Source organism: Xiphophorus maculatus, chromosome 15 (genome assembly GCF_002775205.1).
Source record: "Xiphophorus maculatus strain JP 163 A chromosome 15, X_maculatus-5.0-male, whole genome shotgun sequence".
Taxonomy (NCBI): domain Eukaryota; kingdom Metazoa; phylum Chordata; class Actinopteri; order Cyprinodontiformes; family Poeciliidae; genus Xiphophorus; species Xiphophorus maculatus.
In genome coordinates, this window is record NC_036457.1 from 17,396,173 (window position 1) to 17,411,589 (window position 15,417).

At 43.4% G+C, this 15,417-nt stretch overlaps 1 protein-coding gene across 5 annotated transcripts in view; it reads left to right on the top strand.

The window, feature by feature from the left end:
* The first annotated feature begins 1,494 nt into the window (after window positions 1–1,494).
* The window catches only part of LOC102236639 (runt-related transcription factor 2), a 61,630-nt gene continuing 47,707 nt past the window's right edge, over window positions 1,495–15,417 (top strand). The window contains exons 1-2 of one of the 5 annotated variants that reach the window (XM_023347869.1): window positions 1,495–2,457; window positions 2,679–2,802. In XM_023347869.1, coding sequence (XP_023203637.1) covers window positions 2,745–2,802 — 58 coding nt within the window. In that variant the 5' untranslated portion in view covers window positions 1,495–2,457; window positions 2,679–2,744. Of the gene's footprint in view, window positions 2,462–2,678; window positions 2,803–15,417 lie in introns of all 5 variants that reach the window. The other 4 variants (XM_023347867.1, XM_023347868.1, XM_023347866.1 and 1 more) reach the window with 4 other exon arrangements.

The following is a 15,417-nucleotide window of genomic DNA, read 5'->3' on the forward strand; positions in this document are numbered from 1 at the left end:
GGGAACTTTTTTTTTTTTTAAAAAAAACCATCAAAGTATAGGGCGTACATTATTTCAATCATACAATGTTTTTTATCAGAGTTATTTCCGAATCTAATGTAAAAAAATAAATAAATAAAATTGTATCGAGATGCACTAGTGGTACTGGATTTGTTGATTACAAAATATGTCTGAGTATTTCTTGAAACAGTATGAAAATACCTCACACTCAATTAGTCATATAAAATGCAATCACCCGAACACAACAAGTTCTCCCAGGCATGTTTTTTAATTGCTGATGAATTTCAAACCACAAACTTCAATGTACTTTATTGAGATTTTATATGACAGCTCAATACAAGTTTTGCATAGTTGTCAAACAAAAAGGAAAAATTTGGCTTTGTTTCATTCCAAGAAGGTGAAGCTCAACTTTGCAAAACTGTTTCCCTACCATGATGCTAACACCACCATCCTTTATCAAGGCTATGGTCTGTTTAGCTAGCATGATATCCAATGCATTTTTCTGCCATGCATTTTGCATGTAGCCCTCAAAGTTTAATTTTTTTGTTTGTTTTACCCAGGTACATTCTTCCAGGTCTGGTTAGCTCTTACTCTTTATGGCTTTCCTCCAGTGTTGATTTTCTTACTCCCACTCTTCCATAAAGACTATATTTGTGAAGTGCACTGCTAAAACATTGCCCTGTTAACACATTCTTCCTCAAGGGCTGCGGATGTCTGCAGCTCCTCCAGAGTTACCATGGGCATCTTTCACTTTTGGCTCGAAAGATGTTCTATGTTGAAGTTTGAGGGCAATGTTTTAGCACTCAATACTTCTTTAAACTTAATCAACACCTTATTCCCCACCTGTCTGTTGTGTTTCTTGATCTGTGCGATGCTGTTCGTTCACTGACATCCTGCAATAAACCTCTGACGCGTTCACAGAACAGCTTGTGCTCCGTCTGAACCCAATAAAGGAGGGAACGCAATTAACGGCACTGTCAGAGAAACGTGCTGAATGCAGGCGCACACAATGCCTTTCGAGACTGAACAGTTATGACAAAGACTTTTCTTTGCAAATTACTATCACACCGCATGACCGTTTTGGCAGATTTATGCAATTATTAATCACTACAACAATGCCAATTTTCTCTTTGACTGTTACGGTGTGTTGACATGACATGCTAACCTTTTATCTCGATGATCTTCATACCACTCATTCTTTTGGTTCTCCACCAACACCTCGCCTCCCTTTATGATCTGTCATAGCGCACACCTGTGATCGCTGATCAAAAGCCCAACCGTCTCTGTGGCGTGCAAGCATGTGTACGGCTTGAGTCTTCATGGGAATTATCCTGTAATTAATCACTGATTGTTGGCGCGGGGGGGGGAGGGAGGGATCTGCAGGGTGTCTGCGTTCGCGTGGGTGTTTGTGTGTGTCTGATTGTGCACAAGACCGTGTGACGTGAAGCCGTCTCAGCAAGAGGACAGGTGGCCGCGATGCATGGCCTCTTACAGGAATTGCCCCGGTCCTTCTCTTTAGTGGAGGCCAGTGACGGGTCAGTGCATTGGCTTGGATGCAAATGCACATGCACAAACGCATGCCAGTAGAGCGTGACGCGATAACACGAAGTGCTGTCTGCGGCGCGGTGATATTCGAGACGGGAGAAAACAGGAAACTCGGGCAAGTCTCCTCGGCCGAGTGTCATAACACCTCCGCTTTCCACTCGCTTTTTCTCTCTCCTCCTGCTGCACATGCTTACACAGACAAACACACGCCGTCGCACACACCCAGCCTCACACCGCCAGTCAGCCAGCCAGCCAGCCTTTCGCGCTTCACTCACACCCTCAAATCTTACCAAGTTCAGCTCTCCCTGCTCAAAGGCAGACAGGAGCAGCACGGCAGCCTGTTAAACGAGTTGAGGGAAGGAACAGCGGAGTCACAGAGAGAGACATAGACGGGAAGGAGAGAAGGAGGGGAAGGGGGGCTGAATGAGTGAAGGGAGAGCAAGGCAGAGAGAACACTGTTGCCCATATGCCGAGAGGAGCATGGGCGGTTGAGCAAGCTGGCCCCCACTGAAGCCTCCTGACTCATGGGAGCGTCAGGAACCGGGTCCCAAGAGAGCCTGGAAAACGCTGCCGGATCAAGCGTGGTGGGAGAAGGAGGGGAGAGGAAAAAACTCTTGGAAGGGGAGGCAAGAGGCAAGACAAGCTGCAACGGTAGGCTGTCCCACTCAGCTGCTGTGCCGTGATGACGTCGGCGGGCATGTGACCCAGGGTCTCCAGTGACGCCGCATGGAGGGCAGGAAAGAGACGAGTTTTAAAGCTGGTGCCTTTTGGGTTGTGTGAGGGCTCTGCTCGCCTCCCCAACAACCACAGAACCACAGACGTGCGGCTCGGGGTTGGTGTCTGAGGGCGACCTGGAGTGTAAATGGTTAATCGTCACGGGCCAGCACCAGTCACAAGGACGGCGCTAAGCAAGTAAGTACGTTCCAACCACACTGGCCAGGCAAGCCAGTCCGACACCATCTGATCTATCCGCAAAAGCGATATTTGCCTCTGCAATTTTTTTTTTTTCTCTATAAAACCAAACCTGGTCGTTACTTGTGGTCATCCAAATAGTTGATACGTAGAAGCATGTCTTGTGGATGGCTTTTCCATTTTTTTCCGCCTTCATGACACGCTGCGTGCTCTTGGTTTAGGACGTGTCGAGGGTCACAGAAACCGCAGAGGAACAAAAGTGGGGCTTGCTGGAACCAGAGGCAGCCATGGCATCTAACAGCCTCTTCAGCACAGTGACACCATGTCAGCAAAACTTCTTCTGGGGTGAGTACCTACGTTCGCCGATTCTCTTCTGGAAACAGGTCGGTTGCGGGGCTCGGGGTCACGGAAAGGACTCGTGGTGGGGGAGTTCAGCTGCTGATATGCGGATAGCTTCTGTGATGAGGATAAAGATCTTGGACCTGAAGATCTTGAAGGATTTGAATCCAGACGAGGATCAGCCGAGGTCACCGCCATCAATTTTTGAGCATTTGCGGTGGAAGAGAGAGACCCAACCGTCATCAAGACTTTTTGACAAGTGACCAAAAAAAAAAAAAAATGAAATCTGCACTGAGAGATTCCAGTATTTACTTATATGCGGTGTTTATAAATATTCCTGAAAGAGGGAGATGACATGTTTGTGCAACGTACCCTTAGATTTAGAGAGCGATGCCATTGCAGAACCAAAAACAAAGGCAGGGGTGATATTTTTGACAGACGTAAACAGCCGCTGCGCAAAGGAGTTTACAGTTGAGCATTGGAACAAGATGTGGGGATTACTGGGCTGTGTGTGGGTTTATGTGTCTCTGTTGGGAATACAGTATTGATTAGGCTGCCAAGAGGGATCTGTAATCGCTTCCTAAAGCTGCTCGGTCGCTCCGCTGTCATCAATTAATCTGTTTAGATTTCCTCCAGCACCGCAGCGGCTTGAACCGGCTGACGGAAATTCGGAACTGAACTGAGCAAACTCATCATAAGCTCAGATTTAGAACAACCACTTCGTTCTGATTTTTATTGGACTTCTAAAAATAATTCCTCGCCTCGGATACTTTTTAATCCCCTCGTTTCTCTGTTTGAAATTAGGGGACAAAAATAACTCCTGAACAGGAGCAGAGGCTACCTGCGAAGGCCAACTTGCATGTTTCACTTAAGACCCCCTCCACCTCACCCCTTCCTGTAGATTTACTTTAATCTGCTGTGACAGCTCTTTTACAGAGTCTACTTCAAGGTTGCAAAATTAACCGTATTGCATGGATTTTTTATTTTTTTTGCCAAATTGAAGGAAACAAATATTTCCCCCTGATGCAAGACCACCACACGTCTGCCTCCCTGCTCCACTCCGCAGCCTTCGCTCGCCTTGTCCAAATCAAACGCGTAAAAGATGTTTTGCAGAAGTCTCTCTGTGGTCAGCCACAGCTGCGCCACACAGAAGCAGGCTGCAGGGACTGTGGACAGCGAGAACGAGAAAGAGAGAGAGAGCGCGGGCTTTCTAACAATCACCGCCACCTATTAACGCTCTAACCCCCTCTGACCTTTCGGCGAGTCTCTGGGGCACGAGAGGACAAGAGAAGAAGAGCATGCTGCCGTGCATTCAAGTGTAGATCTCTGCGGATTTCAGGTAGAGACACTTTGAAGGGAAGGTGATGAAAGTGATAATTAGTTTAAGTGCAACGGCATTGCCGCTTGTTATTTAATATCAGGCCCGAAAAAACTCAGTCCCCCTAAACAAAAAAGAAAAACATGATTTAGTATGTTTAACATATCATGACAATTGCAAATGGCACCGTAAGTAGTTTTCCTTGAATCGCTTTGTTAAAATTCCCAATGACGCTTCATCTGAGCTTCGCTTTAAAAGCTTCAAGTAAATCCGTTTAAATGGGATCACGTTTTCAACTCCTTCTGTTTTTGTGTTTCTTTTGGTCCAGCGACATTCGGTTTTCATCTAAACCCCCCCCCCCCTTTGTTAGTTTTTTTTTTCCACTCTACACATTGCTGCTTATCAGGAACATTTTTAATTCAAGACCCAGCTTTTTATCCACAGCAATAAACTGAGCTGGCGAAGATGTCTAATTAAGCAAAGACAGAGGAGAGGGATCATTAAAATTTGTCTTGGCATTTTACGTCAGGCACTTCTCATTAAATCGCTTCAAAATCCATTTTTTTTCCATTATATCTCCTCATACTGGCAGATCAGATGGAGAGGGGCAGAATAATCGACAACACGTGTGGCACCCACTCAACCGCCACTGCCTCTCTGGGGAACATTTAACTGCCTATTTTCTCTCTTACAAACCTAATTACGTATAGACAATTAAGTCATGGGTAGCAATTATCGTTCAATAAAGTCGTGCAGGAACAGTAAAGAATAATAAAAAATTGTAAAAAAAAAAAGGAGGGGAAAAAAAGGCAAAGGGACCCGAGTCAACACGATCAAAAGCGAAAGGGGTAAATATCTGAGGACTCCATGCGGAAAACTTTACCCCCCCCCCTACCTCTGAAGAAAATCTCGGATAATTTGCAAGGGAAACCGTATATGTATTTGAGAAAGGCAAGCTTCTGTTGCATAAGTATTGCCTTAGATCTAACCACAGGCCTGCTTCTTGGAGACATCTTAAAAGTGAACCAGACATCACCCCCCCACCCCTCCTCTCTCATCCCACCCTCGTCCCAGCCGGGGAGCGAAGTGAAGCCCACTCATCAATAGGTAATTTGAAAATGCCAGAGGGTGGAGGGGGGGGAAGCGGCAGCGCTTCACTGGCTGCTACTGTGCAGCGGAGACTCTTCCCTCAACTCCGCGCTCAAAGGAACTCTTTTTAGCGTCTCTTAATTGTACCTCTGAGGCAAACTTGCTATTTAATCCCAGCAGGGTCATACTTGATGAAGTACAACGCTTCTGTTTGTGTTTGCAAACTGCCCGGGCTATTAAAACCTATTAGCCTACGCTTGTTCCTGAGGGGGAAAACAGAAAGGTTCAGAGTGTTAATGTGATCAGGATTTATTCGGAGATAGATTAATGTCAGTGAAATGTGCAAGCAGCAAATGGTGGGCTTGTTGCGGCCAAAACTTAAGCTGCAGGTAGCTATTACGGTCTGAATGAGAGTGTCATGGAAACACAATAACCTGTGATTTTAATGGGCTGAAACAAGCTATTCCCACTTTTTTTTTTTTTAGGAAACTATCTGTAATTTTCGCCCTTTCTACAGCAATGCTGCGAAGGCAACAAAGGTTAGGAGTAGGCATGAGTTGGTTTTCACACTATGTGGAGGGTTTAAAAGTGCCCTTCGCAACACAACAGAAACATTCTCTGATCATGTTCCTAATTTTTTAAAAGTTTTTGTAAAGTGATACGTGAGAAAGTGCCAAAGCAAGCCTGGATTTATGACTGTGTGGGTCATAAATTCATACAGTGACAAAGCGCTGACCCTGACAGACCGGTTGCTGTGCAATGGTGGTCAGTTGAGTTGAATAAATGAGCCTACGCTTTGGAAGAAAGACAAATTCATCTGTTTGGAAATAGTTGCAAGAAAAAACAGGAAACTTAAAGGGATGCAAGAACTCGTCACTCTTGTTGGCTCAGGGTCTCTGGGGATGTTAGGTTTGTAAAATGCCTGGATGTGTCTCGTTGAAGTGAAGTCTTCCTTGCAAGTTTGAGGTAAATTAAAAAACTTCTTTTTTTTCTGTTTGTGAAATGCTTTTGTGCCGATCGGCCAGAAAAAAGTGTCCCGAGTTTGGGAATCAAATCCCAGGAGGACTTTATAGGGGGCAACTTGAGGCACCTGCTCTACCTCTAAGCACGATGAACCGAGCATTGTCAATGCTTTTATAGCATTAAGCCTGTGATATAGTGAGACGAAATATCAGTGGATGGATTGGATTACCCTGCTCTGCCTACAGATTCTATTAAACACAGTTTTTAAAATCAATTTCTGAAGACAGAAACAAAGAAAATTACATTCTTAGTTCTTAATTTTAAAAATTCTGCTACTGTTTGTCCTCTCATGAGCTGGAACGGGGAAGAAGCACCACCTATCACTCTTAGTTTGTTAGCAGCTGACTGCGAGTGGCAGATAGCCTGACAAAATATCCAACTCCTATAAAAAATGGATCAAATTCTGCACAATAACCACTCAGAAACATAAGCATATCTCTCAAAATGCTAAAAATAAATAAATAAATACCAACTACATGTAGCTAACGCCATTATTACTACTAATAATAAGTATGCTACATGATTTAAGCAACTGGAAAAAGAAATGTGGATGTCCTCCATTATATAGAGGCAATTAGACCATGTAATGTGTTGTGTAAATACAGTGAAACTTATTTTTACTCAATGTTATCGTTTCATGTGAATCTCGTACACATACACAGGTTAAATAGCTCAAGCTAAGTCTGCCAACAAAAGCTTGTGAAGAAGTGCTTCTACATGTAATTTAATGTACAGTAAATAACCTGCAAACGATTGGATTCTGTTTTCCTACCTAACTCTGAGCTATTAGTTCGTGGATTATCGTCCGGCTCCGGTGGAAGAAAAGGAACGGAGAGTTGTTAAAACAAATGAGATTACTCTAATCCCTGTAATATGAAGACTGTGACAACAAACCCACAATTTGGCACACATTTTCACAAGGCAGCGTGTATTATCTTTCGTTTTATCCCAATACCCACTTGCAATGGGAGTAATTACACTATTATGATAAGGTGACCTGCCAGCTGACTGTTCTGCCTGTTGATAGTGTTGACGAAAGACTCACTTTTTAAACACCGTTACTGCTAACCTCTCTCTTTTTTGATTTCTTTTTAATTTTTTTTTTTACAATTTTTTCCAAATCTTTTGCCATTTTTATTCAAAGTAAAAGTCTGACCGGTTTGATTTTTGAACTCTTGACTCCTCTACATGTTGCCAGGTAACCGTTAACCGGTGAATCTTTTAATGCGGCGCTTTTTCAGCACTTAGCGGGTTCAGGCCCTCGTCCTCGGCAGCAGCAGCATCACGCTGGGCGAATTACCGTTATCCGATATAAGCCCTCAGAGAGGAAGTAACTACCTAACACTTTGAAAATTGGTCTATCTTGGACCGGGTTCATTCTAATGAAACACAAGCCGCTTCACCTCGTTCTGTCCCGTGTCATGTCCTTCCTTTTTCCCCACCGCCACCCTCACCTTTATTTGCGTTTGATTCCTGTTATTCGATCAGCAGGCAGCTTTGGGCCGAGCTGATACAGCGATCTTGAACCGCAGGGGAAGCTGAACATCGTCCCGCAACACCCCTCCCCACCCGTTTGGACTTTCAGCCTTTTCTATACTGAGAGGAAATATGGAGTGTTGAGCTTTCCCCGTGTTTGGATTCAGCTTGTAACGACGTGAGTAAATGAGAGCGCGGCCCGCAGCACCGGCACAAGGCGCTACCTGTTCTCGTCTGCGCCGGGGGGAAAAATGGCCAACTATTTCACCCTGTTTGGTTTAATCTGAAAGGAATGCGGCATCCCCTCTGACTCGGGATGGACTCAAACGTATATGTAAAAGCCTCCACTTTCCTTCGAAGGGTAGTAAAAAGAGCAGGAGGTGGAGTGGCTCATCCATGAAGTAATTAAATAAGCACGCATGAGTTAATTTGATTCATTTCTAGGAATGAATTAAACTGGTATCTGGATTCTGAGGTCCACCTGGGCAGAATCTCTACTACTTCTAGAGGAAACATGAGCTGCGTTTCCATTGCAAATGCGTGCAAAACTTTTTCGATAGTCTCTTAATGTCGAAAAGGCACAATTTAGCAATTGGGGTGTTTCTATGAAATAAGAAATGCAATTAAAATCACACGTGAGTAAGTGATAAAAAATCACGGCGGTGACAGATGTGAACACTTACAAATGGAAAAGCCCCTAGGGAGCGGCGACGTATCCATGCACGGGAGTTTTAAAGAAGAGCGTCGGCTTCAACACGTTCAAATGTCAAACTCAGTTTTTGATGAACTGAGCGAAGCTGTGAGACTTCTGGTGGAGCCGTCTGAGCGCTGTCTAACGAAATCTGGCCTGATGCGGAAAAAGTGTTTCTATCGCAGTTTTGCGAAATGCAGCAATTTTGACACAGCTCTGAAAAAACACTTCATCCTAGTGGAGGCTTTTATTTTGAAAAACTTAAATTTTTCTTTTTTCTTTTTCCCTTTGTCAATCCAATTAGCGCAATTCAATGGTCCATGGAAATGCAGACCCTATAGTATTTGGGTCTTAACACAAATTCCTGCCACTCAGATTTTTTTAAAACATTTTCAACTCGTATACCATTTTCCTTTGCCATTCCTCTGTTTAGGCCCGTCACACAAAATCCTAATTAAATACATTAAAGTCTTGACAAAACATGAAAAACTTCCATCAGCATGAATACCTTTGCATAAAGCTGGATATGTAGGAGCTCTACTGTAAAGTGTGTATGCTATGTGAGGACTTCGAGAGTGTGAAGGTTTCTGCATCAGGAAGATCTGTCTGCTTGATTAATGCGCTCACTCAAACTGGCACCTGGAACCAATCCCCCCCACTCCCCGATGAACCCCTTTGCCCGCCCCCGTGTGCACTATATGTTTATGTGTGTGTGCATTCCACACACTCTGCCTGACTGAGGCTGAGTGTTGAGCAGGAGGCACAGATGGGACTGAGGAGGGGGCGATTCAGAGCGGAAGAAAAGAAAGGTGTGTGCAGGGGAGGGAACAATAGGTGGACGTGCAGCAGAGGGTGTGGGGTGTCATTAATGGCACACAGGCCCCATCTCCTAATTTGCTCAAATTACCAGCCCACGCAGAGGGGCGGGGAGGGCCCCCCCTGCCAGCGTCGAGGTGTGAACACAACAAATCAAATACACCTCAAAGTTGGGGAGCCCACCCACTCGACGACACCCAAACAAGCCCTTTATGGTTTCCGACTGCTCCGTGATTCGACGACGCACGGAAGACCGACGTTTCATGCGTCGCGGATTCCGGTGGGAGAGATGTAGTGAGCAGCACAAAAAAAAAAAAAAAACGGAGGGCAGAGATGCCCAGTAGCTACAGATTGGTCCTCCATAGGGCTGACTCTTCAGAACCACCTCCCATATGGCACTGTCAAAGGTTGCAATTTGCCGTCATCAGCTCTCCTCGCTTACCTCCCTCCCCTTCTCTTCGGAGGTCCCCTCCCACCCACGCTTTCAGGAAAAGGGCGATGACAAATGCGATGGGGCGGTGATGCTTTTGGTCACCACAACAATCAGAGTCACCAGCGCCGCGCCACCTGTGGCATGCACACACTCGCAGACACATACACCGAGACTCATTCAGACTCATTCACCGACACCAAAATGAAATACGCCCCAGGGACACAAAGGGTGGAGGTAGTGGAGGGGGAGAAGGGGTATAGGAGTGTGTGTAGGTGTGTTTAGTGGGATGCTAGTCTTTGAACCTTTGAATCGGGTGTGTAGCTGACATTGACAAGTCTCTGGGGAAAGAGGGGGATGCGAGAAAAGGTAGCTCTCATTTGTAGAGTGGCCTGTAGAGAGAAACAAGGAAGGAGAGAGAGAGAGAGAAGGAAAGAAACTGAAGAAAAATCTTCAGATTTAAATGTTTTATTTAAATCTTTAACCTATGCAAAGAAACAATATACTGTAATGATTTTTTTCTTTTTTTGCTGGCTCTATTTCCCTTGAGTAAGTTATACATCTTTATACAGAAGTAACAAATCTCCAAAAACCTTTTAAATTTCCCTTTAAATGAGACTTCTTATTAAATACACAAGACTACTAATCTATAACTCCTAACCTTTGGCTGTGACGTATGTAATGCACCAGTTTGACATAAAGAAGCTTACAGCTGCAAGCGACCGTCCTCCGCTGCGGAGAGAGAAGTTTATTCTCTGCTGCCAGTTTTACAACTACTGGCAGACTACGATTCTACAACGTTGCAGAAAATCAACGTCATGGCTCATCACTTGTCCTTCTGTTCGCTGATTGACCTGGTTGAAATTCTACGTGAGAAATCAAGCTCAATGAGAGAAGTCCCAGATAGAGCACTGAAGGGAGATGAGAATCAAAAAGAACAGCATGAAAAGACAAAGGCTACAGTTGTGTGTTTGAATTTGTTTTTTGTATTTGTGGACAAAAAAATAGTGACCGGAGATAAATACGATGAGATTTTCAAATATTTACTCTTTTCAAACAGATGGAAGCACACGTTTGTATATATAAATTGTTTTAAACAATCAAGCTGAACAGGATGTGTGCCGACAGCGAGATGCTTTCTCTATATCACAGGAGATGAAGTTCAGTTTATTTCATGAGCAAAATGTCAGTTGTGCGTAAATAACTTTAGTTTCCAACCAGGTTTTCTAGAAAAAGCTCTTCTGTCACCGAGTTCAGACCACAGAACAGATGAACAAATGAACTTAAATCAAATTTTGAAAAATGTACGACCGATAAAATTGTGAACGATACATAAAAGCAATCCTAAACGTATATAACATGTGCACCTGGAGAGGTATCGTTGCAAAATTTATAACGTATGTTTTAGTAGCAGAGAGGTCCTGAGCTCAAGTTTTTTACACCAGCAATTGTAAAAACGGCTAAAACACACCTACGTCCACGCCCACACACCAAAGCTAGCTTTAGCAATTCTAAATGCCATTTTAACTCTCACAGCGGCTAAGTTGTCTTGTTTTTGCATCAAATGTCGCAAAATGTCCCGTCACTTCCCTATTTGTGAACTATCAAAACGACAAAATCAACTTAGTTTTCGTCCTTTGCGTGACATAATTTTCACATCACACTGAGCTGTATCGCAGCTGTAACACTAAGCCCTTTGTTTAATAAATGTCCTTTATATTTTAAATAATTTAATAGTTTTTTTTAGCTTCATTCCCGTGTTTCATTCTAGTGTATCATCATTTCACATTGTACCAAACCGTATCGTTCTGTGTAGTTTTGTTTTGTATCATAGCTTAACTTGATGTATTGTATTGGATTCTGCTTACCTGATGTGAATCATGGCAGGATTGGTGAACTCAGTCGCATTGAACCCGACCAGTGCATCAAGATGCAGCCTCACTGTCTTATATTTAAAGTAAATGGGAGAGAAAGTTACAGAATAAAATTGTTTTGTCCAAATGTCTTTTAGAATCCCGGCCATATCTGGAGAACTGCAGCGTTAGCCTGGCTTATTCTATTACCGAAACGGGTATATAAAGTTATTTTGTCTTTTCCTGCTACAACTTTCTTAAGTCTGCAGCTCTTTTTTTTTTTGAAGAAAAAAATAAAACACAGTTTCGAACTACTCCTGCAAGGACAGCAATGTTACCAACCAGCAAAAAAAAAAAAAAGGAAAGAAAGAAAAAGAAATCCCCTGAGTTACATTTCAGGTTGTTTGAAAGCACTTTTCTCTGACTGACTGGGGCGGAGGACGTCTTTTGAGAGTTTTTCTCTTGTTTTTGTGTTGATCCGTGAGCTGTTCCAGTTTACACACTCTCTCAATCAAATCACACTGCTGCTCCGACAGGCTGCTCTGGCTGATCAAAGTCCATATACATACGTACAGTCTGATCCTTGCTGGGGTAGTCTTTCAGTCTGGAGCTGAATCCTGTCACTCACCCAGACAGCTGCTCTTACAGTCGTCTGTAGTTGTGGGGGGGGCGGTTCCTCTTTTTTTTGCAGTTAAAAGTTTTCCTTCAACTGTTACTCTGTTCATTTTATTTTGCATCTTTCCTCAAAGGAAATAGGTCTCTCGCTCTTTTTCTCTCGTTCCCCTTGTTGGACAGAGACCAATAACAGGCCTTTTCCACTTTACCTCCCGTGATGCTGAATGAGCATCCCAGAGGAGCGGGAATATTTTATTAGAGTGATATTTTGAAAGCTCCTTTTCTCCTCCTGCCTTTCTTCCTCTCCCGTGAAGGAGTCCTGCGATGCTGCGACACTGCAGCATATGTGTTTGTGCGAAGGAAAAAAGCTCACACAGAGCAAAGATGATTCAAAGTCACAGCTAAATGAAAGGCTGCGAGCTCCGGTCTATTGAATTGCATTGTTTTCTTTTTAGTCCTGCTTGGGAGGAGGATTACGGCGGGGGCGGGAAAAGAAGAAGAAGGAGAAGAAGAAAAAAAGCCCAGCAGGGACAGAAAGTGAGCGGTTTGGTCTCTGGAGAATTAGACTCAACACAAACAAAAATAGAAGTCAGACGGGTTTTGCTGACAAACATTTTTTTAATGCAAGGGTGTTTCTTTCGGGAAGTTTGCATCATTTATTTCGTCTTTTTTCATTTATGAGAAGGCTGACATTTCAGGATGAAAATGTAGTCGGTGGATCATTGGAGACAGGGACGTCCCAACATTAATCTGGGGCCCTGAGCGGAATGCAGTGTGGTTCCCCTGTTGTAGTTAAACCCACCAGCTACTAATTACCAGTTCTTAAATTAGCAAAGTTTCATAATTTTATTTTAAAAACGCAACAAGTGGTTTATAAATTATTTAAAAACTGTACAACAATAAGTAAACTGTGAGACAAAGTTATTTCTCTTGTTTATTAATTTGGTTCTGGCAGTCATTTCTGGAGTTTGGCTCAATTGGAAAGGAGCGATGGTTTAATTAGTATATATGGAAAATTGTCATTTAGTGATAATTTACTTTGTGTCTATTAAATGTGACCTCTCATACACACAATTAGCAGAATTAACAAGAAAACTAGCAATATTACAATTTTGAACCTTAACATAACTGTTGGGAGATGAAAAGTTTTGTCTGTGTGAATACGACTGGTACATTTTCATGTCCTTAGATTATAAAAATAAATTAAAATTTAAAGAATTGTAATACTTCTTTTATGCTTGCTACTCTTGAATTATAAAAGCAAATTTTAAAATAGGATCATTCTTCAGCAAAATAACCACAAATTAGAACCTTTGAGAACGTCTATGAGAAGCTGAGAGCTCTTGGGGGCCCCCTGCTGATCTGGAGTCGCAGCTTATTTTGCTCATGCCTAAATTTGTGCCAAAAAGCTAGAAACTAGGATTTGTCTCATACTAATCAAAATGTTTTCCTGTGTATGACTACAACTAGTATACTTGTTAATTCTGATAAATACTTTATTTAAATCTGTTAAAAAAAATAAAAATAATAATAGAAATTGCACCCACTTCGCTCTAAAAGGACTGCCAGGATCATTTCGTTTACGTAGAAAGATGGGTTTCTAAAATGAAGACAACTGCATGCTCCTTTAAAGAGTTGTATGTCAAATGGTCTTTGCATTATATTCGTCTGTTTTGCTCTCACGCAGAACATATTCTTAGATTCACTTCATTTGCACGCAGCCAGATAGATCAACATGCATGAGTCCTGCTGGACCCAGGCATGCTGAAGCGGCGAGAACAGCAGAATCGGTCTCGCTGGTAAACAAACAGAGCGAGGCTGCTGCGAGTCTTTGCTGGGCCTCCAAATTATAGCCTGGTTAACCAAAGTCTCAGAGCCCGTCCCTTTTACTGCAGCGCACATGTGTGCAGCATACACACCCACATGCGTTTGCCTGCATGACCTGTGCGCATTGAAGGAGGCCTGCATTAAAAGCGCATATGCATTCAGGTTGAGGGAGCTTGTCTGCGCGACAGTCGAGGCCAAGAGTGGAAGGTTTTATAGACATTAGCGAGGCTGAAAGCGAAGCACACCCCGAGGGCCTGTAATAAATATTACCCAATCATCAGGCTCACAGTGTGAGGTTATTACTGATGAAAAAGAATCGTTCGCAATGTAAACACGGGTTTAATGTTTACAGCTTTTAACCGTGTGTATCCGCTCTCTGAGTCTTTACTGGCAGAAGTTGGTTTCCGTGGCCTGAACCTGGTTCAGGGTGGTAAATGATAAGGCTTTGTGGTTAGCAAGTCATCAGACAGCTACCTCTGTTTTTTGGGGGTCGGGGGGGTTCTTTCCCAGAATGATGCAAAAACAGAGCCTTCTTGGGGATGCAGTCTCTTAAACCATGGTTCAGTGAGAGCAGGTTGGAGTGTTTAGAGCTTCTCTAATTGTGTCTAAATGAGTTCTGCAACTACTGGGGACAGTTTTCAGTTCCCCAGAGGATTCACAAACACAGCAGAGTGATCTACGGTGCCATAAAATCCAGTTAAAATATTTAGGATGATCGGTTCTCGCAAAATGATTGGTCATAAATCTGGTGCTTCCAGAGTGTATTCCGAGCGGACAATTTAATTGTCAACTGGAGACCACATCCCAACAACTCCGTTGCCAGAGAGGGGGATATTTAATGCATGTGACGCTGAAATTCTCAGCTTTGCCATAATGCAACACCGCAGAATAGATTGGGTTTGAGGGACAGTGTTTCGCAACGTAATTGATGTTCCTCGTGGGACCCAGCAGTTGATGAGACTCTGCTCAAGACTCAATTTAGACTCTATAAAGCTGGCGTCATCCGAGTCTTGGCTAGGCGCAGAGCAGACATGACATGAAGTCTTTAACAACCTCTGGAATAACCCGAATGCATGTGGAAAATCCTGGATCATAGGTCACACAATCAGACAATGATCATTTATCTCCGGGGGAAATTTTGCCAAACTTTGACGCTGTTTCCTTCATTAAATCTGTAATTTTTCCAAAGATGTCTGCAGCTGATTTCTTCTGAGGACATCTCAGGCTGCAGGCTATGAAAGTGAGCTCCATCCTCTTGTCATTTTTCTCCACACGCCCACCTTGCAGTGAGTCATTTCTGACCAGTCGCCTAATGGGCTCAGGATAATTACAGGCTAAGGTTTAAGGCAAATGCCAATCTCTGAGAGAGCTGCGTCAGCCGAGACACTCTGAAATTAACTCTTTCAGCAAAGGGAGCAAGACCTGGCGTAAGCAGAGTCTTCTTGGGGGCGATTCTGACATGTACATGGGGGGGAATTCAAAC